Here is a 22,905-nt window from a genome sequence, read left to right as displayed (position 1 = left end):
GGGTTTAGACACAGGAAATCCAAACCAACAAAGAACTACACCCCAGATGATCCAAGTGTGTTCCAGAAAAGCAAGGTGACCTTTTGCCTTTCCCTGCAGCCGCAATCAGACCAGTCAGGAGCGTGTCAACCCTCCCAGCTCCCTGAGGCACCCCTCCCCTGGGGCAGCACTGGTGCAGGCAGGGAGCTGGAGGGGTGCATTCCACCAGGGAAGGACTTTGTACTGGAGCAGCACCAGTGTGACCTACTTCTATCTCAAAAACACCCTAATACGCCAACATCTCTGAAAATATTAAAAAAAACAAAGTTTAACAAAGAAATCAAGCAGCACCATAGTGCTTCCAAAAATTTTCCAAAAAATAATCAGCACAAGATGGGGCAGTGCCTTGTCAAGTCTGTCATCATCATCATCACGGCACCAAGAGCTCAAAACAGCAGCTTGGAGTGGAAACCCTCAGGTATGTCAGACAAAAACACGATTCCCTGTTCACTGGTTAATCCTGTCCTCCTTGAGGGGAAAAAACCACAAAGCTCACAGATTTATTCAGCCAAACTCAGCACTTTTGGGTTTTGCTGATGGTGTCTAAATATAGTTTGAAAGAAACAAATAACCCTTCAGGGATTTCTGCTACCTCCATCTCTCCAACCACCTTGTTTAAAGGTCAGCAGCTATGGTGAGGGCTCAATGGCATCATTGCGCAGGAGTCTGGAGGTGAGGAAATGAACTTTTTGATGTGTCACCAAGGCTGTGAGCAGGGTCACCCATCCCTTGGGCTCTTCCAGCAGCGCTGGGGTGGGCTCTAGAGTGGCTCCACTCTGTCTCCATCCCCAGCTCCAAACTGTTCCTCTCCTGGCCCTGCTAATAGCACAGGTCTCCCTATCATGTGCTGGTCACTGGAGGAGATGGGGAGAGCAAAAGCTGTTATGGGGAGACCAACAGCTAGAGGTGACACCCCTGGAAGTGTTCAAAATCAAGCTGGATGGGGCTTGGAGCAACCTGGTCTAGTGAAAGGTGTCCCTGCCCATGGCAGGAAGTTGGAACTGGATCATCTTTAAAGTCCCGTCCAACTCAAACCATTCTGTGATTCCATGATCTAATCCCAGATGACAGATCCCAGCTCTCTGAGTGCCCTGCTGAGCCTCTTCTTATGTTCAACCTGCATGTTTCTGCTTTTGTCCTGCCCCAGGGTACCCTGAGTTACCTTTCCCCTCTTTCCATCCCTAATCCTGCCCTGTTCCATGCAAAAAGAGCCATGGGCAAGAGAATTGGTGCTGGCTGGCACAGCTGAAGAGTCCCACCAGCTCTAGATACTCTCAAAATCCAGGGCTGCAAAGCAAACATGTCTTTAGGTCTGCAGCAGAGTCTGGCCTGAGAGAACATCACATCCTATCACCCTGCTGTGGCTCCCTGAGGGTTGTGTTGGCAGCCTTGAGGGCAGAACCCAGCTGTCCTCTTAAGTGAGTCCACGTGTCTCTGCAGCCAGCTCATGGCTAGCAGTAACACAGGTTTGCTGCAAACACTGCAAAAGCAGCAGTGAGGTGTCTAAGTGAGATTTGAGTTGTCTGTGTGCCACAGGGGATGGCCTTGAGTGGTGGGAGGGAGCTGCAGCACTACAGCAAACCTGTGTCCAGCCCTGTGTTCCATGTTCTGGTGGGTCCCCTGGCACCTCTGTAGCATTCCCATCACATGTTAGCCATGGGGGTGCCAGACCATCCCATGGAAGCTGAAGGCCAGGCAGCCTGTAGAGCTGTCCTGCTTCCCACCAAACACCTGTCCCCAACCACCCTGAGCTGGGACACTTCCCAGATCCTCTGGGCTTTGGTGTGTGCCATGTCTCTGCCATGGGCTCTGCCCTGGCAGGCAGGTCACATGCCAAAGCCCCCAGCAGCTCCACTCCCCTCCCCTCCCCTCCCACCACATTTTCCACCCTTACTGAAAACCTCCAGTGAAGGAAAATGTGAAGGTCCCACCCCAGCTGGTTGCCCACTCCTGCTGTGCAGGACCTGGAGCACTTTGAGCTGCAAGGAGTCTGTTTTGGAGTGTACTGAGGGTTTTGTGGAGCAGCCAGAGCTTCAAGGGTGAGAATGTTGCTGGTGAAGCTCCAGTGGTTCCCCCATTCACCTTTCCCTGTGCTGCTCCAAGCCCAGGTCCTGCATCAGCTCCAGCCTTCCTAACCCCACAATTGGGACTGGTCCCTGCAGCATCTGACATATGAGGCCAGGGAGACACCGCTGTTGCTCTCTGGCCTCACCAAGGGGAGCAGAGCTGGAAATCACCATGTTTCTGACCCTTCCACACTGGAATGATCAACCTTTCCCCCAGCACTTCTCATTCCTGACACAGGTCAGTATTCCACCCTCAGCTTTCAGACCTATGTGCAAAATCTGAAGTCCTCCTTTGCCTACATAACTCCAGAACTCTCTTCTTCTCCACTACCTTCTCCAGAATCACCCCTCAGAGCCTATCAGGCACATTTCCTGTCTGGCTTCACACAAGAGGATGCTCTGCACTGTGGGAGAGGCAGGGGAGGGCCAAGATACACTGAACACAAAACAGGCATAGGAAGGGGTGGACAAACAAAACCCTAGAGAAAACAGCTCAAATCTGATTTATTTTTTCCCAAAACCTGGAAAAAGAAGTGCAGGATCATCAGGAAGCTCCCACTTTCCTGCCAATGTCAGGGCCAGGTGAGGGGTTGAGCATGCCTAAGTTGCACCCCTCCCAAGAGCATCCTTACCTGGGAGCTGTGTTATCCCTAGGAAGCTCCCTTGGGCCCTGCTCAGATGGGAATGTTTCTGTCAGCTCTGGAGCCACAGCTGTATCCTGAAACAAATGCTAATTATTCCCAGTTAAGGACCGACCTTGGATACTCATTAGCACATGGCACCAGCCCTAATGATTTTCCCAGAATGGCTGGGAATGGGGGCAGTGGAGCAGGTGGAGGCTCCTTCTGGTGTCTGCCTCGAGAGGGGAGATTTGTGTCTATGCTGCTTTCAGGGAAAGGGAAAAAGTTAGAGCTGCTTTCATAGCAGCTCCTCAAGGGATGGAGTGGAGGTGTGAGGGTCTCCAGGGACCCCAGTGCCCCATAGCAGTAGTGCAAGGGCCAGCCCAGGGGACCCTTTTGCCCCGCCCAGTGTCCCCCCAACCTCCTTCCATTGTGATTGTCTTAGGGCATTCCAAAAGTAGCTAGGCTCAGGGCTGGGATGGCACAACCCCACAGGCAGCCCCAGCCTGGGATATTCCCAGCTGGGTTGGGCTGAGGGCATAGAGTGAGGGCACTGGGGGCTGCATGGCCCAGAAAAACCACCCAAATATGGCAAACAACTGAACCCAGAGCTTGGCTGGCCCGCGGGTGATACCACCCTCATTGCTTCTGCAGCTCACAGGGATTTTCTCAAAGCTGGAGGAAAAAAACCTTATGGAAGCTGGGAAGTCATGAAGAGCAGCAACACAAGATGGCAATATGGGGGTCCAGTTGCACCCAATGCCCTCAAACCAACCCAAGAGAGAAAAAGCTTCCAAAACCTGGCAGATGGTGGAAACACTTTCAGCACTGAATGGGGACACATGAGAATCCCTGTGGCTGGGTCCCAACTCTGATAAAAGGGGTTTGCACCTGGAAACACCAGCTGAGGGCACTGGGTGCCCCTGGAAGCATCTGCTCTGCTTTAGGGGGGATCCCCTTGGGTCCCCTTGGTGAGGTACCCCTGATCACCCTGTAAGCAACAGCCACCTCCATTACCCAGCCAGCACTGCCAGCACGCTGGGGAAGAAAGGAATTTCTGTGTAAATCCCATTTACTGTCGGGTTTCTCACTTCTCGCCCAGTAGACAATCCCAGCCCTCAGTGCAGTGCTGCATGAAGGTTTAATGTATTTTTGGAAGGAGAGGGGGAAAAAAAACCCTCTCTGAAAAGAGCCTCTTTCAGCTAATAATGAAGTGAATATTATATTAAGAGTGAAAACATATTCAGGCAAACTTACAGAGGGAGACAGAAAACCTTTTCATAACACCCTGGCCACAAACACAACTGCCAATTAAACCGGCTTCACTCTCCAGCTGGTGCCAACATAAACGAGGGGCCAGGAGCGGAGCATGGAGCTGGAGTGCTCTGTGCCCGGCTGGGCTCGGCTGCAGCTGACAGTACAGAGGGGTTCCTGCTTCCATGAGTTTCAGAGCCAGCCATTGCAATAAAAAGGTCTGAATCCTTTGTCCTGACCTGGGAGAATGGGTGCCCAGTGAGGCGAGGGACTCCAGAGCATGGGGGTCCTTGGCCCTGTTCCCAGCCCAGGGGCTCCAGTGCCACGGGAGTTCCTGGTTCCTGTCCCAACACAGAAGAATAGGGTGCCCAGTGACTCAAGTGGCTGCAGAAGCCCAGGGAGTCCTCTGCCCTATACCAATCCAGGGGATCCAGTGCCATGGGGACCCTTGGTCTCTGCCCACAGCTTCCTCTCTGCCCAGTCCGCAGAACAGGGATGGTGGGCAGGAGCCTGAGGCCCCAAGTCCCTGGGATCAGCAGGATTGCTTCTGGCCCAGGGGAGGATGCTGAGCAACTGCCCTGGCTGAGCTGATAGGACCAGCATCCCCACATATGCCAGGAAGGTTTGGAGAGGTGCTGCATATCTCATTGCAGTACCCCGTGCCTTGGAGGAAACCCGTGACCAGCCTGCATTGTTAACAGGAGGTGCCATAAACGTGGAGCACCTTCCAGCATCCTTATTTCACATGCCCTGAATGTCTCAGCAGACGTTTAACACAGCCATCACCTATGTTTTGGTTGTTTGCCAGTGGTCTCAGCTCACCCTTGTCCCTGGCAGAGGGACACTGGGGGGCACAAGGACACTCACCCACACTCTCCAGGGTTTCTGTACCAGCTGCCAGTGGAAGGAACAGGCATGGAGTGGGATCTCACTGCTTTTATGGGTTCTTGGGGGTCAGTGGTGTGCAGGAGAGGACAACATGATGGGAGACACTCAGGTGACACACAGGGGCTGTGATTCATACTTCAAAGAGGTTTTACCTTTGCAACCTAAGGAGCTGCTGGATTGACAGGTTGAGGGTGCAGAACCTTCAGGTTTGGATAAACAGCCATGCCAGGAAAACTTCACCTGAGATCAGATAATCTTGGAATTGAGCAAACCCAGCACAGCTGAGGAGCTGCAGGTTAACATTTGATAAACCCAAACTGGAAACACAAGACCACTGCTGAGCTGGGATGAACCTTTGGAACAGCTTCTCCAGGGAACACACTGAAGATGTTTGTCAAAGACTATTTCATGGAGAGGGAAAAGGGAGGCATTTTGCCCAAAATTTAAAATTCCAGTAGAAAACTTTTCTCCAATTTGCTGCTTTTTGACTACCACTTTGAAAGTGTGGTTCTCTACAGAGATTTTTGTCTGTTGCTCAAGGACTAGTATTTCTGCTTTAATGCCAAGTCAAGATCCAAACACACTTCTGATTTTTCCCAGAGGCTAAAAGATCATATTTCTTCCTTTAATAACAAAAATAAGAAAAAGAGAAGAACAAAAAAGAAAAGAAATAATAAAAAAGGAAAAAAAAATATTTAAAAAAAAAGTAATTTGGTAAAGAAAAATGAATTTCAGCAAGGTCTACCTCACCATGGGAAGTCTCCAACAGCAACAAGCTGCCTGTCAACCTGCCTATCAATGGACTCTGGGTAAAGTACAATTAACCAGTGAGGCCTGGGTGACAGAGAAGGGTAGCTGCTGCTCCTGCAATGTGCGCCGCTGGCACAGCAGGACTGGAGTGGACCTTCCAGAGGCTTGTAAAGCTCCTCACTGTGCCACAGCAGCCACACTACTGCTACACTTCAGACTTAGCAGATGAAATATCTTCCTCAATGGGCTTTGTCCCCACAGTTTGGGGTCCAGGAGATCCTGCCTTTCCAAGGTCATTGGTGGACAGGGATGTGCCAAGTTTCCACTCATGGATGCAGCTGCCCACTGTTGTTTGACCCAAGGGTGGGCAGGAAGTGCCAGCACGGCCCATGTCAGGGAACTCCAGAGAGGCACAGCTGTCCTGTTCTGGAAAACCTGCCTTGCTAGTTCTTCAGAACTAGCTTATCCCAGAAAGCACAAAGTTCTCTGCTTCTTGTAGGGAAGAGGCATCAATTCCCAATCAGTTACCATGAAATTTATGAAGAGAAAGACAGATATCCAGATTTAAAGGCCACCAGAAAGGAGTCCTGAACACCAGTGGGAAGCAGACATTGCCATCTAGTGTCAGGCTAGGAAAGGGCTCAGGAACACAATGGCCCTCCAGCAGGAGCTGAACTGGATAATCACATTGAGTCCCTTCAGCTCAGGATATTCCATGCTTCTACAATGCTCCTCTTAGTGCCAGCCCAACCACTACTGACTGGGGAGATGGTTTTAGACCCTTCTGTGAAAGAGCAAGGCCAATAAGATGGACAGACAAGGCCACCTGTGATGCATGGATGGCTGAGAAGCCCTGGCTGGTACAGCTGTGGATGTCAGAATCATGGAATAGTTTGGGTTGGAAGAGACCTTAAAGCTCATCTTGTTCCACCCACTGCCATGGGCAGGGACACCTTCCACTAGACCAGGGTCCTCTTAGCCCCATACAACCTGGCCTTGAACACTTCCAGAGATAGGGCAGCCACAGCTTCTCTGGGGAACCTGTGCCAGGGCCTCACCATGCTCACAGGGAAGAATTTCTCCCCAATATCCCATCTGACCCTGCCCTCTGGCAGCAGGAAGCCATTCCCTCTTGTCTTGTTACTCCAGGACCTTGTCCAAAGTCCATCTCCAGCTCTCTTGGAGCCTCTTTACACAGAGGAAGGGACTCTGAGGTCTTCCTGGAGCCTTCTCCAGGTGAACACACCCAGTTCTCCCAGACTGGCTCCAGAGCAAAGGGGCTCCAGCTTTTAGAGCATCTTTGACTCTTCTGCATTTATTCAATCCCAGCCACAGTCCCATTGTTCTGAGCACAGAGGGTTCTGGAGTTTGCTCCAAAGCTGGTATTATTCAGCAATTTTAAATCTAGCATCACCATTCACAGGAATGTTCGGCCAAAACAAGGAGTACAACAACCTGTTGGCCACAAAGGGAGCCAGCTCTACAGACCCCATTCCAAATTCCAGCTCCTTTCAGGCATTAATCACTCTTGCACAATAAACTGGCAAAAGTCCTGCCAGCTTCAGTCCTCAGGTTGTTTTATTTCTTCAGAACAAAAATATCAATCATAATTTTTTAAGAACAACCTATGTAAATAGAAAACTTCATGGCATTCTCCTCCTACTTACAAACTCCATGAAAGAAGCCTAGAATCTATCTGCAAGAGCAGGATGTCAGGAAAGAGTTTTCTTTAAACTATGTGCGTGGGAGAAGAAAAGGAATTTACACAAACCCCTTCCTCTCCAACAGTGGGACTTAATTATTCTGGAAACTGCCTCAAAACATGGCAAACAAACTAAACTGCAGGAAAATCAGGACAAAACCTTCACTTCAGTCCCTCCAAGTAAGACAGTGCTCCTGCCCCTTTTCCAAAAACCTGTATGTGATGCTGAGATCTCCTCCATGTGCCAAGAGCTGGACAGCTGGAACAGTCCTAGAATGAAAAAGTATCACAGTCAGTGTTTCCACAGCATCACCTATACAGTTTATTTAATTTCAGCTCTCAGTCATCCATGGTCACCAGCACACACTTCCAGTGGCCCTGAAAGAAACACCTAGAATTCCATGGATTAGCACAAGTGTAACAAACACAGTGATATCCCCTTAAAATCCATTCAACTTCCTCATGAAAGACTTGGAGAAAACAGAGTATTAAGTGTCAAGAGCTAAAAACGAGCCAGGCCCCCTCAGGGAAACCCCCAGAGCACTCCTTGGGCCACCTCCCTTCCTACACAGGGTCATCCATGCTTACCATCACTTACGCTTTGCCACCCTGGTTCTGGGAAACTGAAACCTGGATACTTACTCTGCCTTTGGGAGAAAGGTGAATCTTGTACGAGACACACGAATTTCTCCTCAACCCGGATTTCTATTGTTTCTCCCCATATCTCCCTGCTCCCAGCTCCTTCCTGTTGCAGGACAGGAGAACTGGGAGGCCTGGACATCTGGCTGCATCCCAGCAATGGATCACAGAGCACACCCAGCACTTTGGGCAGTCGTTACCTCACCCCATCACTCCCACTTGCAGTTGGGTCCTTGACAGTCTTGGAGCCCTGGCAAGAGGGAATGACAATTTCCACATCCATCAACACCTCCTTCTTTCATCTCAGCCTTCACCTATACCTCCCCTTCTTTACGATAACCAGAAGGAAATCAGCATCTTGGTGCAGCATCAGCTTGGTCTGGATAAGAACCAGGACTGCTTTCAAGCGGTGATTCCTCCCTCTTCAGCTCTAAAGAGCAGAGAGCTGGCAAGCCTCAGGACTTGGACTAGCACCAACACCCTCTCATAACCAGGAGAGCACTTCCCCTGAAGGGTATCAGGACAGTAATAAGCATCCATGATCATTTAAAATCCCTGGATTAAAGAATAAGAAAAACAGATAGGACAAAGGTATCTCTTCTGTTAGTTCAAAGGGAATGTCTGGAGCCTCCAAAGCAGCAGGACTGGTGCCCAGACAGGGCACAACTCAAGGGGGAGAGAAAGGAGGCTTTAGAAATTGTAACTCAAGAGAAAAACTTAGGGTAATCATGTGCCTCCTTGCTGCTGGAAGTGATTGATAGTGACTCTGAGTCTTCTGCAAAGCTAAAACTTAATAATGAAATTCACATCTTATACAAAGCCAATTCTCTTTAAATTCCACCTGCATGATAAACCAGCTGTTATCATGGGACTGCAAAGAGCCCAGCACGTTTTTCATGTTCTACTGATTTGTAACACCAGAATATTTTACATTAGAGCTGCTGGCAAAGCTCTGAGAAATAAAACCTCACACAGGGATATCCCTTGGGATCTCAGCCTGTCCTTCCCAGGACCAGTGCCAGGTAACCGTTAGCAGGCAGGAACTGGAGGAGAACAGAATCACAGAAGGTCGGATAAACTCTCTAAGATCAAGTCTAACCATCAATCCAGCACCACCATGTTCACCACTAAGCCATGTCCTGAAGTCCCACATCCACACATTTTTTGAATGCTAACAGGAAGGGTGACTCCACTACTGCTCTGGGCAGTCTATTCCAGTGCTTTACAACCCTTTCCATGAAAATTTCCCATATATCCAATCTAAACCTGGTACAACTTGAGGCTGTTTCCCCTTATCCTGTCACTTGTCACCTGAGAGCAGAGCCCAACCCCACTTGGCTCCAACCTCCTGTCAGCTAAGCTTCCTTTCAGTACTGCAGCCAGGAATCTGCTCCTACTTCACCTGGGAGCTTTGTGTTTGAGCACAAAAAGAAATTACAGGGTTTAGGCACTTCCTAAATCAGAGAACAGCAAAGAGCCCATCCTTGGATGAGGCTGGAGGACCAATACTTTACCAAAGCCTTGAAGGACAGGCACAGTGGGACACTGGGGTATTGCACAGGTCTGTGTCCTTTCCATTTCACATCATCTTGTGGCTTCTAAGTCCTGGCCAGGCCTTCCAGTCTGGGCAAAGCCAGTCCTAGTGTGTTCAGACCATGTCCAGTGCATCCACTGGAAAAGCACATCAGGAGTCCCTAAAACCAGGTGCTGCAGTAATTTCTTCAGTTTCCAGAAGAGATCAGAGCCCAGGATCCTTCCAGCAAGGTATTACAGGTACTACTGCAGGTAAGAACTGAAGAAATCCTCAGAAAAAAGTGCAAAATGCTAGAAGAGGACAGAGCTGGAGGGAAAACGAAACTCAACAACCTCATTAAAGCTTTTCTCCTTCCTCTACTTAACAAGAAGAATGCTTAATTAAATCCTCCTTCAAGCCTTCCCCCTCACCCAGCAAAGCTCAGAAGAAAGCAGAGATTTAACAATTTCCTCTACAGCACAGGACACCTCAGTGGGACAGGAATTTGCATATTCTAAAGAAGCAGTGAATCGCTGATTCTCTGTTGCTGAGCTGCAGTGGGGAGGGACAAAATCAGCAGGAGTACATTTCAGATCTGCTCAGGAGTAAGGGAGAGCAGGAGGAGAAGGAACAAATTGCTGTTTATTCCAAGTCTGGAGCTTTCCCAAGGCAGGATTTTGATTGTATTATGCACAGACTTTTCACTTTATTTGCAAGTCTCTTGCAGCTTACTAGGTCAGTTCAACTGGCAACTGCTGCTGATTTTAAGTCCAATTATAGCCACTTCTACCTGGTGACACAGCCTCAGTTCTGCAGCCAATTCTCACCCATTAATGCCTCCAGAATTGGTAGAACTTGCTATTCATGGCAATCACCAGTGACCTCAAAAATACTGTTTCCTGTCATAATTTCAGCCTTGTTTGTTTTCACTGAAACATCTCCCTGTGTGTTCCAACTCTTGGGACCACTTCTGTGTACTGAGCTGAGACACGTATCAGAGACAAGTTTTCAACTCTGGCTCATTTACAATCAAAAATAAGCTCAGAGACTCATCCTCCTGCGACAGAAGTACCACCAAGGTCCCTCTACTAGAATCCAGACATTCCTAGGGAAGTTGTCCCCACTCCTCATGATCTAGTTCTCTTAAGAAAGACCACAGAAACTCAACAATGGGATTTATTTTTTTTTTTTCTGATGGGTCTTTCAATCAAACAGAACAAAAAACTCTAAAAAGTCAGAGGCCTCAGCCCACCATTTTGCACTTTAGGGGACACCAAGGAGGACTTCCAGCACTGCACATCCCAGGAAACTAGGCTCTATATACCTGCACCACACAAAGTAAACACACAGGTAAATAAACCAAACCCTGAGAGGGGCCAGCTTGACACCCAAGGGATCTACAAGGAACTGCAGCAGGATGGATTTAAAAAGGAATTTGTGCTTCTATGTCTCCCTCTGAGTACTTCTGAATTCCCCCCAAGAAGTACCACAAGCAGCCTTGCATTTCACCAAAGCGAAGATCTATTCTGACCTGAAACTCCATTGAAAAGGTAGGAAATGTGTTCTGAGCAAAATGTTTGTGGCAATTAGAAGAACTGGGCTCTGCAGCTGGCAGGGGATACAGAAATCATAGGATGGTTTGGGTTGGAAAGAACCTTAAAACACATCAGTTTCACTCCCTGCCACAGACAGGGGGACTTCCACTAGATCAGAGTGCTCAGTGACACATCCGGCCTGGCCTTGAACACTTCCAGATATGGGCCAACCTCAGTTTCTCTGGGCAACCTGTTTCAGATCCTCCCCACCCTCACAGGAAAGAATTTTTCCCTATATCCAAAATGAATCTTCCCTCTTTCAGCTTAAAGCCATTCCCCCTTGCCCTAATACTGCAAATTCCCTTGCAAAAAATGCCAGGCAGAAAGAAGATGCTCAGGCCTACTCAGGTTTGAGTGTAATTGTACAAAACAGATATGGATTATTCAGTGCAGATAAATGAACTTTGCTCCTGGAACACCGCAGGGTTCACCAAAGACACAGCTGGGAAAGAGCTCTGAAGCAAGGGATGGATGCAGCAATGACCAGGAGAGAAAAGATGCCAAAACTACAGCTCTGAGCCAGTCAGGAGCAGGAGCTGGACCACAGGTCAGCTCAGAGCTCCACAAGCACCTGTCTGCTGGAATATAGGGAGGTTTTCCGTAACTTCTGTGATTCCAATGGTCCATTAACCATGGACTGCAGACAGCATTCCCAGGCCATCTCCTCATTCAGTGTCTAACAGAGAATGGATGAAGCTGCTCTGCCAAACCGCCCCAGTACAGCCTGTGCCCTAAACTTAATTGGTACAAAGCTGTTGGAAAACACTAAAGAATGTTCTGCCTCAATTCTGACCAATTCCCAGTGTCCTTGACAGGGAGCAGGAGCTCCTGCTGGAACTGCTTTGCTCCTCTCTGAATGTATAATGAAGTTCTAAAGCAGCAGCCCAACCTCCAGCTCCCACAGGGCCCTACAGGAACCCCCTCCAGCAAAGGACTTCTTTTACCATGAATGAACAGTAGATTTTTGTTTGTGTCTCAGTGATTTATGTTCATCTGTGAGACTTAGTTTTGTTTTAATGTTGCAACAAAAATAAATTTCAAGGAAGCTTTTACTGACAGCTATCCATCATCTGTAGGGTGGAAGAACTCCACACACAGGAGTCAGTGCATAAATTGGCTGATAAGCAGTTCAGCCCAGCCCTTAAGCTTGCCTAGAGGGGAGATTTCTCACTTTCCCTTTGTACTTCTCAGTCTCCTCTAACCAAAATCACCGGTTTCCTTACACCAGATGGTAAACACGAAGCCACACAACCTTCCCAGAGAAGGACTTGTCTGGTGCCCCAGCAGATCACCACAATCACCAACTCCCACCATAAACCAGACCCAGCTGATCTCAAGAGCCCCACAAGAGCTTCCCAGGTCAGACACCACTAGGGATAAGACCCAAGGTCCTACAGGCTTTCAAACTACAACTTAATGAAATGCAGCAAGTGGAAAATCAGAGCCTCTTGCCGAGTCTAGAGCCACAGACTTCCTGCACAAGACTTCATCAGTCTTACATCCCCTTTCAGAGCTCCTTTCCTGAGGGCAGGCACCTGCTAAAGTACCTAGTGAATCCCATCCCAAACCCAGGGCAGGATGACTTGTCCTCTGTGGCCACATGCCTAGCTTGGACAGAGCACACGGGCAGCAGGAAGGGTGGTAAAGGCTCAACAAGGAGGCATGTTCAGCCAGGAGAAGGTTGTGTTCCTTTAGGAAGTGGCGTTCAATCCAACCGCTTCCTCAAACACTGCTTTAGCTTCCTCACAAGCACAGAGACAACTTTAAACAGAGCTGATGGAAAGGCTGCCAATATTAATTTTCTTCTAGCAAAGAGGTACTGCCTTTATTGCAGGAGAGACAACAGCAGCAAACTGATGGCCCTGAGCTGGGGATGGCTCATTGAAGAAGGATGTTGCGATTTTCCAGAACTCTTTCCCTAGGGTTTCCCCCAAAGCAAGAGACCACTGACGATTCCCACTCCTGCTTGCATCCCCCTGAAGACTTTGAGAAAAAAAAGAATGATCAAAGAACCTTTGTACATTTATAAACCTGTCAATTTTGCTAGAAGACTTAAGGCTTTAAAGAGTCCAAAATATCTACTTGAAAATTTTTATCCAGACTTCTTTTAACACTTAAAAAAACTCCCAGAAATAAAATATTTAGATTTTTCTGAAGTGAGGCATTCCAACAGCTCCAGACAGAAACACTGGAGAGGAGGAGAAAATCCAATTCTTAAGTTTGACAGGAACTTTATTTTTCTCTCTTTCTTTTAACTGGCAGAGAAACAAGACTACAAGAGCTATTTCAGCCCCTGGCTCTGACCAGGAATAGCTGGGATGAACAGGACAGGAAACAAAACTTACTCAACTGCTGGCAGTTTCAGGTCCCTGTCCCACACATGCTTTGCCCCAAAGAAAAGATTCTCCAAGGTGATGATGTAGCAGTATTCCACCCTACCATCCTGCCCTTCCTCTCCACACACTCCCAACACATTCTAATTTGCTTCAAAAGCCTCCCCTGCAGAGGACAAGCAGGTTCCCCACCTGAGAACATTACAGGCATGACAGGTTTTGGGAGAGCTCAGCCTTTTTCAAAACCTGGTTACCTTGACTTCTTCTCAGCCATAAGAATTGAGAGGGTCAAACATCTGGCAGCACATTTCTTTCTCCATTTCCATGTATTCCTTGTAGTATCTGGAAAGTAGAGCACAGGATGGCATCAGAGGTTGGAGACTGTCTGTGGTGCCCTCAGTGTCACAACCTGAAAATAATGTTATATTTTGGATATAAATAAATTAACATACTGGAAGAGTGTGCTAGCAGCAGAGACACAGCTCCTCCAAGCCCTTCTTTCTACAATGTCAGGGAATGACAGCTGGAAATGTCACACTTCATCCCCAGACCTTGGGTCTCTGCTCTGCTTGGGACTAATTAGATCATTTGCCTTCTGTGATATAGGTGCTTTCTACACTAGTTTTGGAAGCATGGAACAGTGCAGAGGAACCCCACATGTGTGCGGTGGGATACTTTTGTGTGTCATTATGCAAGTTCTTCTAGCACTCAGGAGATGTTGTCCAACTGCATACAGCAGGATATCTACCATGGATATAGGATAGAGGATGTGCAGGAGACAGCAGGGATTTGTGTCTGGACTAACTGGATGGCAAGGCAGATGTTTCCTCCTCTGTTCTCTCTTCCTTGCCAGTGACACAGGATGGCAAAAGCTTCACAGTCTGCTCCATCTGAACTTCTCCAAGCACAGCATCCTCTGTGCCCCGTGCTTTCACCTCACTGGTAAGGAATCCCTGAGCTGCAGGGTGACTCAGTTTGGGAACACTGTCCCAGGGACCAGTTGCTGCTCACGAGTTCGGCTTTCCTGCATCTGCTGCCATATAAGGCCAAAAGCAAAGGGTTTTGAGCAACACATTAGAACCAACCCCAGTGAGAGGCTGGCTCAGGCTCTCTGAGCCCCAGCCCTCAGCACCCTTGGGGCCCAGAACCTCAGAGGGTGTGAAATCCCAGCACAGCAAATCTCTCCTGGTAAGTCACACAGAAGTCGGTGATCAAGGATGTCCACCTGTAGATGGCATATTCCCAATCCTATGACAGCAGGAAATGCAAGAGCCCCTTGTTTGGAGGAACAGATTAATGCCAGATATTGGAAGAACCCAAATTCATTGTGGTTTTGATGCAATGGAAGTCTTCTAATGAAATTCTCAGATCCAGCAGCAGAATTTGCACCAAATTCACCACAGCTGGCACCAGACCCATTCTACATACCTCTCACCCTGGATTCTGCCTCTTGATCTCCAAGGGACTTTGCCAAGAACCTGTTTCAGCCAGTAAACAGATGCATTCCAAAGCTTTGTTTTAGACAGTAAAAGGGAACTTGCTGATTACCACACAACACTGCTTTTAACAAAGTGTAAACGTACACAGTAAGGAACTGAAAAGCCACTAAGAACAAAATTTTGATTCATATTCAATTTCTGAAGCATTTGTCAGATCATACAAGTTCACAGGCAAGGGCAGGCTGGCAAACATTATATATCTAACCAGAGATAAGGGCTCATTAACAACACCCAGTAACACTTGCTTCATCTGTTTCACACAAAAAAAATCCACTCTTTGTCACAGGAAAAAGACTTCTCCTGCAGTGTTGCTTTGTGATCCAACATCAGAAAGACATAGAGCTGCTGGAGTGAGTCCAGAGGAGGCCATGGAGATGCTCCAAAGGCTGGAGCCCCTTTGCTCTGAAGACAGGCTGGGAGAGCAGGGATGTTCACCTGGAGAGGACTCCAGGAAGACCTCAGAGCCCCTTCCTCTGCCTAAAGGGGCTCCAGGAGAGCTGGAGATGCACTTTGGACAAGGTCCTGGAGTAACAAGACAAGAGGGAATGGCTTTCCACTGCCAGAGGGCAGGGTCAGATGGAACATTGGAAAGAAATTCTTCCCTGCGAGTGTGGTGAGGCCCTGGCACAGGTTGCTGAGAGAAGATGTGGCTGCCCTATCCCTAAAGTGTTAAAAGCCAGGTTGGACAGGGCTTGGAGCACCCTGGTGTGGTGAAAACAGTCTTTGTCCATGGTAGTGGAACGAGCTTTAAGGTCCCTTCCAACCCAAACCATTTCATGGTTAAAAGCAAAAAATATATCAGTTTTAACAGGTAACAAAGCAGGAACTCCAGGACAATCGTGGTTTAATGTGCACTCAATTCTGACACACATACACTCACTGAACATGCTGCTCTCTACAGAGCTGGAGCTGATAAAGGCAGAAATGCCTTGCTGCTTCCCAGCCATGCTACCTCAACACCATTGCCAAGATTTCTCTTTTATCTACCAACATATTTCAAACATATCTAAGTGAATACATGAGGCTTCTAGAATCAGGCCTTCTAGCACTGTACATGTACTAGCATCCAAGAGCAGCCAGACACATCTAGTTTAGAAACCCCTGCCATCAGTGGACAATTTGGTAGCGCCATATCCAGTGGGAGATCAGGATAAATACAAGAGATTAATTTAAAATTTCCAGACCAGCAACTAATACTGCCTTCAAGCTCCTTGTACTTCAGAAGTAACAGAACAAACTTGAAGACTTGGTGTTATGACAGACTATTAAAGACAGCATGGATACACAGGACAGAACAGCCTTCCACCAACACATCCCCTGGCGGAAGACACTCAGCCCACCAGACTGGCTTTTCCAGCAGCACCAACCACTCTTTTTAGCTGTTACTGCTGCCTTTCTGCAAGTGCCTGGCAGTGACATACAGAAGAGGGTTTGTATTCAAGGGCTGCTTTGTGAGTCCAGAGCTGAGGACAGCATCACTCCTGCCTCAGTAAACAGCGCTGGGAGGACAGCACACACTTTTGGGAAAAAGTTAATGCTTTTGGCAGTTTCAAAGGAATAGCATCATGAGGGCATAGACAAGCATTAGTCATGTTTTGGTGGGGCTGGGGAATGACTAAAGCTGGCAGGATAGCCTGTGGGCAAAGGGAGAGTTCATCTTCAGGGCTGTTCATTTATTATCTCCAAGACAGCAAGAAATTCACCTTTAATGAATATTATTACTGTGCATTGAAGGACTTGGAGTGCAGAAAAGCTGCTGAAATTAACCAACACATCTTAAAAGGAATGAAAATCATACTTATTGAGAACATTAATTGGTGGAGCATCAGCCAACCGTATTTGAAGCATTTTAGTAGCCCACACATCCCTGTCCTCACCCTGATCTGCTCACAAGTCAGGTAACAGACATCCCACCAAAGAAATATATGGAAAGGGTGGGTGTTCCCAGCTCCTCACTTGCAGGCTTTTTGGGCCTGAAAAACGTTTCAAGCTGTTTTCTCCACATGTGTTTTCCCAAGTCACTTATTAACCCAATAGTTTGGGGTTTTGCAGTTTTTTTGAACATTTAAAATATTTTGGAATGGGTATTACAGCCTGTGCAAACACTCTCTCTTCCCCAGGTATGGAAAGCAGGGCTCTCACCTTGCCAACTTCTTCAGCTCATTGTTAATATCACGGTTGAAGGGCTGGATGCACTGAGCTCTGGCCAGGAAATCCCGGGATTTGCTGTACTCCCTCATGTAGAGACAAGCCTGTCATGGAAAGAAGATGGATGCATCACAAGATAAATACACACCCACTGCCCTTCTTCAGTCCTCATGCAAAAACAAACATTCCTGAGACAGAGAAAAGTAACTCAGGAAGACCCCAGGAAAAGCTCTGTGTGACACATTTACAAGAAAGCCAGACTTTCCAAAAGGGCAGATGCTGACAAACCACCTTGACTGCTGCAGCAGCCCAGAATTCAGAGATTCTTTCTGGGCTTCCTCCACAGCCAGGCCAGGATGTTACATAATTATTTATTTGCCCACCTGGCCACACCTGAACAGCGCTTTGGCGTTTCTTTGGTCCATCTCCAAGGCTAACTGCCCGTATTTCAAAGCTCGGTCAGCACGTTCCAGTTTTAGGTAAGTGAGTGAAAGATTCAGGAACAGCAGCAGTTTGGAAGCGTTGATCTGGCTCTGCTCTGCCTTACTGGAAGAGCTGCGACCCAGGATGGACAGTGCCTGAGCAGAGAGGGAAAACCAGACAGTGCACAACAAATCCAACATGTAAAGTGAGAAATCCATCTCATCCAACAGCTACACCTGTGTTTCTGTTCACCTAGGAAACTTAAAAGTAGTAACAATCGAATTTGTAAATACAGGGCATGGCATTCTAAGCATGACTAGTCATGGTGACCATATGACCACCAGTTTAGGAACTTACCACGGAAAGCAGCAGAATAATAATTAAAAAAAAGGACCCAGGACTCAGATTTTAAGGATAAATATGGAAATATTACAAAACAGAAGGCAAGTAAAATAACTTTTGCTTCAAAAATACCAAGCAAAAACAACTTTGAATCATCTCTACCTCTGAAAAAGTAGCAGATCCCTTCCAGTTTGAGAATAATTGAGCATTTACCCTGCCTGGAAAGGGAGCTGAAGAGGCTCAGCCTGGGAAAAAGGATCAGGGGGTACCTTCTTGCTCTCTACAATTCCCAGACAAGAAGGTGCAGCCAGATGGGGGTCAGGCTCTGCTCCCAGGTAGCTGGATAAGACAAAACAGCCTCAAGTTGCAGCACAAGAGGTTCAGGTTGGATACTGGGGAAAATTTCTCACTGAAAGAGTTGTCCAGTCCTGGCACAGGATGTTCAGGGCAGTGGTAGAGTCCCCATCCCTGGATTTAATAGCCCTGTGGATGTGGCACTTGCGGACATGGGTTAGTGGTGGCCTGGGCAGTGCTGGGGAACAGTTGTACTTGGTGGTCTCAGAGGGCTTTTCTAACCAAAATGATTCTGTGACTATTCCTTCATTTACCACTGCTGCTCACAGAAAACCAGATGTGCAAGCCCTGTTCTGAAGTAACAGACTATGCCTGGAAAATACCACAAAGTTATTTGATCTCTAACCTGTACCTGCTGTGGTGAGCTAAAATAATCCCTTCTTTCACAGCTTTCCCAAAGCACGCCCCACATTTTCCTGGTGCCATACCCTCTTGTATCTGTCCTTGGCAATCTTGAAGCACTGCTTATAGAAGAAGTAGTTGCCAAACTCTCTCTCTGTGGCTGCCACTTTCAGCACCTTTTCTAAAGGAAGTCTATCCCGTTGTTCCTGTGTGAAGAAATATCTAAATTTCAGCTCAAGCTGAAGAAAACAGGCAGAGAAATCAGACAGGACAGTCCTGCACAACCCCCTCCTATTCACAGAGCAGAAGCCAGGCCCTTACTAAGGCCAGGCCACCACCATGTGGTATCTCCCCAGCCAGGCTGAAGCATGACAGTGTTCTTATGCTGATTATTCCTAGTGAAGAGGTCAGGAAGCTCCTCAGGCCCAAAGGGGAACTGAAAAAAGCAGGAATATATCTTTAAAACCTGCCCAACTCTTCCAGCACACAGCTGAGTTAACATAAATGCAGCGACTGGCACAAAGCTGCTTGAAAGGGTCCCTTGTGCTAATTGCTCTCAGGCCAGCTCTGGGACAGCCTGATACTCCCAAAGACATCAACCAGTAAAACAAAAACCCCAACAATCATTAAAATGAAAGATGAAAATAGAGGGACAGGTTTTCTTCTGGGTCCACAAGCTGGAACCAGATCATAGACAGAGGTCAGTCAGCGAAAATGGGTGAGCAAGGGGCAAGGAGGGAACACAACAAGTGTGGTTTGCTCACAGGGCTCTGGGGGAAAATCTGCCTGTGCAGAGGCTGGAGGGGGCTGGAGGGCCTCCCCCCATTAGCTTCTGCTTCCACTTACTGACCCACAGCCACAGCCCAAAGCCCTTGACATGAAAAGGTGAATTAACAATAACACTGTAACTCACCAGGGAGATAAAAACAGAGAAGGAACACTTGGGAGAGGAGCCAGGAGGCAGAGACAAAGGGTGGGGGCACTGGGACACTGCAGACTGAAGAGGATTGTTACAGACAGCTCCTTACTGTTCCTTAAAGAAACTGCTGGAAATTGGTGCCCTCTAGTGCAACCATGAGGTTTCTGGTAAAACTAAAAATAAATGGGGGCCATTCCACTGACTCCATCCAGCACAGAGGAGCAAACAAAGGCAGATCCTGCCTTCTCTCTCTGCATGGGAAGGCAAGCAAGACATGGAGGGACACAAAGGGCATGCACATGGATCAGAGCAGAGCTGGAAGCCTAGGGACTGGATACTTGCACCAGCATTCACCTGAACACACAAGCCACAGTAACTGTGAGACAGGACAATGATGGTTCACCCTCCAGATTTGGGTCTCAAGCCTTATTAAGAGAACTCACATAAGTCAACTCAAAGAATGCGTCGCACTCCTCTGAGTCTATGAAGTCCAGCACCTCCACCTTGAAGAGGACAGTGGTGTTTGGAGGGATGGAGGGAGGACAGCCCCGCTGGCCATAGGCGTATTCTGGAGTGAGGATGAAAAGTGCAGCCTCTCCTTTGGTCATAGACAGCAGCCCAATCTCCAGCCCACACAGTGTGATGTCTGTCACAACAAGGGTTGGGACAGGTTAGCTTCACAAACACCAACACACTCACACACCAAACAATGATTTCTCCTTAAGCCTAAAGGAAAAAAAATCCCTGGGAGCTCCTCAGTAGCTTGTCTCAGCAACTACAACCAGCCAGTTGCTCCAGAAGGGATTATCAGGGCAGCCTGCTGTGGGACTACGCACATGGTATTGCGCATCCAGAGTGGGATGAGTTGGAAGGGGCTTTAGAGATCATCCAGTCCAAGCTTTGCCACGGGCAGGGACACCTTCCACTAGACCAGCATGCTCCAAGACCTGTCCAGCCTGGAAAACATCATCTCTCAAGAGATTTAGAACTATCTGAGGGCAGGTGGGTAACACCTCCCTACCACTCCCAGGCAGAGGGTGAGCAAGTCCAGATTCTATCTCCCGGGTGAACCAGGAGGATTTAGGACTCCATGAATAAGCATTAAAGGTTTCAAACTACCTAAAGACACCAAACAGTATTTTAACTGAAATGCCTTAATACAATCCAAGCCCCAGGACAAAGTTTGTGGCTCAAACTTACCTTTTCCAAGTTTCATCAGCCTTGGATACTTGCTGTTCCCGTTTGAACAGAAGAGCTTATTCCAATTTCCCAGGTACCCGGAGTACTTCACTGTACAGAGTGGGGAGAAGGAAAAACCAAGAGCTTGATTTCATATCCCATACTGGCAAAATCAGGAGCGCACTAGGAGTTGTAACCACCCAGCTATCCTGCTTCTCCTTTTCCATTTGGCTGTAGAACAGCAGAGGCAGCACAAACCCTTCTGTTTTACACAAAAAACCTGGTCACATCCAAGCAGCCAAGTGCTGTATGTTTTAGCATCTTTCCCAGACAAAGCAGGTGCTTCACATCCTGAGGTATTTAAGAGATGTCATTCTGTGCTCTCCAGAAATGGAAACTCCAGCTGAGCAAATTAAAATGCCCCAGTTATATACAGAAATACTTAAAAAGAATTCCCTAACCAAAGCTGGAGCTCTGGAAAGAGGAACAAGGGGAAAAATGTACTGCCATCCCAACCTTTGCATCTGTAACTCCAGTTCTGCCTCAGAAAATGCACTGTAATGGGCTTCTCTTGACACAGCACCAGTGCCCTCTACTTCAGGAACCACTTCCAGCCTCAAACTTCTCAAGTTTTCCTCAAGGTCGAGATGCCTTTTAATTTGTCAGCCACAAGAAGTTAAACAGGGTATCCCAAGTGTTACAATACAGATAAGGAAAGGCAACAGTCTCTGAAACAGAGACACACCACCGTGTAACATCAGCACTTTTAAGTCCTTGTTGTAGTCTTTACCAGCCACCAGCACCTCAACATTAGTTTTGGAGGATCCTTCCCGATAGGCTTTGCCCCCTCTGTTTCCCCCAGCACCTGCTTCAGGTCCAGCCACGCAGGACAAACCTCACGCCAAGACACAGGTGACAGAGACAAGCACCAAACCCTCGCTCCAGCCCACACTTCCAAGGATTTTTGCTTTCTTAGTCTTGCTGAACACAGACTAAACTAAACGATTCCTATATAAAAGCTGCTTAGAAGATGATTACTGGTGCCTTAACTACCTGTGAATTCAGGCACAGCATTACTACAGAGCACCCTGAACCGCCCCGGGGCAGCCAGGGCGAGCTCGGGCAGCTTCACTCCAGGACAGACTGATGAGATTGTGAGAACAGTGGAATGGTATGGGCTGGAAGAGGCCTTGAAGATCATCCTGTCCAACCCCCTGCCCATGGGCAGGGATGCCTTCCACTAGAGCAGGTTCCTCCAGCCTGGTCTTGAACATTTCCAGGAATGGGGCAACCACTGCTTCCTTGGGCAACCCGTGCCAGAGAAATGGGACATCCTTAACAGGGGTGCTCGGTCCTGGCCACGGGACCTCCCACGGCCCACAGGAGGCTCCGGAGGCCCCAGACCCAGCTCTACCTGCCACGGAGGCGGATGGGGGCACAGGCTGCCCTGTGCCGGGGCACAGCCGCTCCTTGCGCACCCCTCCATCGCCGGTCAGGTCCTGCAGGGGTTGGAGAGACTCCGAGGCCAGAGACAAAGAGGGTGTCGAGGCCGGGGTCGGTCCCGGGGCCGGGGTCAGTGCCAAAGCCCACGTCGGAGTCGAAGCCGAGCCCGGGCCCAGGTCTTGCCACGAGGCCTCGAGCTCCTCCTCGCCGGCGGTGCCCGCCATCATGGCCGCAGCGCGTCTCTTCCGCGCCTCACCCGCTCCGCCCAGCGGAGCGCCTCCAGCCAATCACGCTCCGAGCAGCGGCCCCGTCCCAACGCGCAGCTTTAGAACCACGCGAGAACGGACGCGCCCCTGCGCGGCTCTGGACCAATGGAAGGCGAAACGTCACGGAGCACCGCGATGCACGCTGGGGATTGTAGTCCGCGGCGTGCACTGCCTCCGTACTTCGTTAGAACAAAAAACCCCAACCAAAACCAACCCAAAACTCAAAACCCAAAACCAAACCCCACAAAAACAGCATCAGAAAACCCAACCAACCTACAATAAAAACACAACTACCAAAAAACAAAACCCCAAACCAAAACCAAATCAAACAAAAACCCAAACCAAAGGAAAACCAAAGCCAAAACCACACCCAACACCAACCAACCAACCAGATGGTTCTGGGACAGTTTCAAAGCCACGCCGATGCTGGGATACCGCCTCCTGGTGGCTGTTCTGGCGTGTCCTTTACCCTCCATATACAGCTCTGAGCTTCCTGGAGCAGATCCTTCTTTATCGGAGCAGACCCCTCTTCTCAGGGCTGGGCATTCTTTGCTCTGTTTGAGCGCAGCATGAACTCCACCAAAGTCTGCA

General features: G+C 48.5%; 1 protein-coding gene across 1 annotated transcript; it reads right to left on the bottom strand.

The window, feature by feature from the left end:
• Window positions 1-7,177: 7,177 nt before the first annotated feature.
• On the bottom strand, window positions 7,178-22,314 carry FKBP6 (FKBP prolyl isomerase family member 6 (inactive)). Its single transcript, XM_014254916.2, has 8 exons — window positions 22,020-22,314; window positions 20,627-20,716; window positions 19,870-20,072; window positions 18,594-18,713; window positions 17,430-17,624; window positions 17,041-17,150; window positions 13,654-13,741; window positions 7,178-7,589 (listed from the first exon to the last, which is right to left on the bottom strand). Exons 1-7 carry the CDS (start codon window positions 22,273-22,275, stop codon window positions 13,666-13,668), a joined length of 1,050 nt encoding a protein of 349 aa, XP_014110391.1. The 5' UTR covers window positions 22,276-22,314; the 3' UTR covers window positions 7,178-7,589; window positions 13,654-13,665.
• Between the last annotated feature and the right edge of the window lie 591 nt (window positions 22,315-22,905).

Source organism: Pseudopodoces humilis, chromosome 23 (genome assembly GCF_049639895.1).
Source record: "Pseudopodoces humilis isolate 2021_Gansu_Grassland_sample_001 chromosome 23, ASM4963989v1, whole genome shotgun sequence".
NCBI classification, from domain to species: Eukaryota; Metazoa; Chordata; class Aves; order Passeriformes; family Paridae; genus Pseudopodoces; species Pseudopodoces humilis.
The sequence above is the reverse complement of the archived record's forward strand: the minus strand, read 5'-3'. Positions and strand labels throughout refer to the sequence as shown.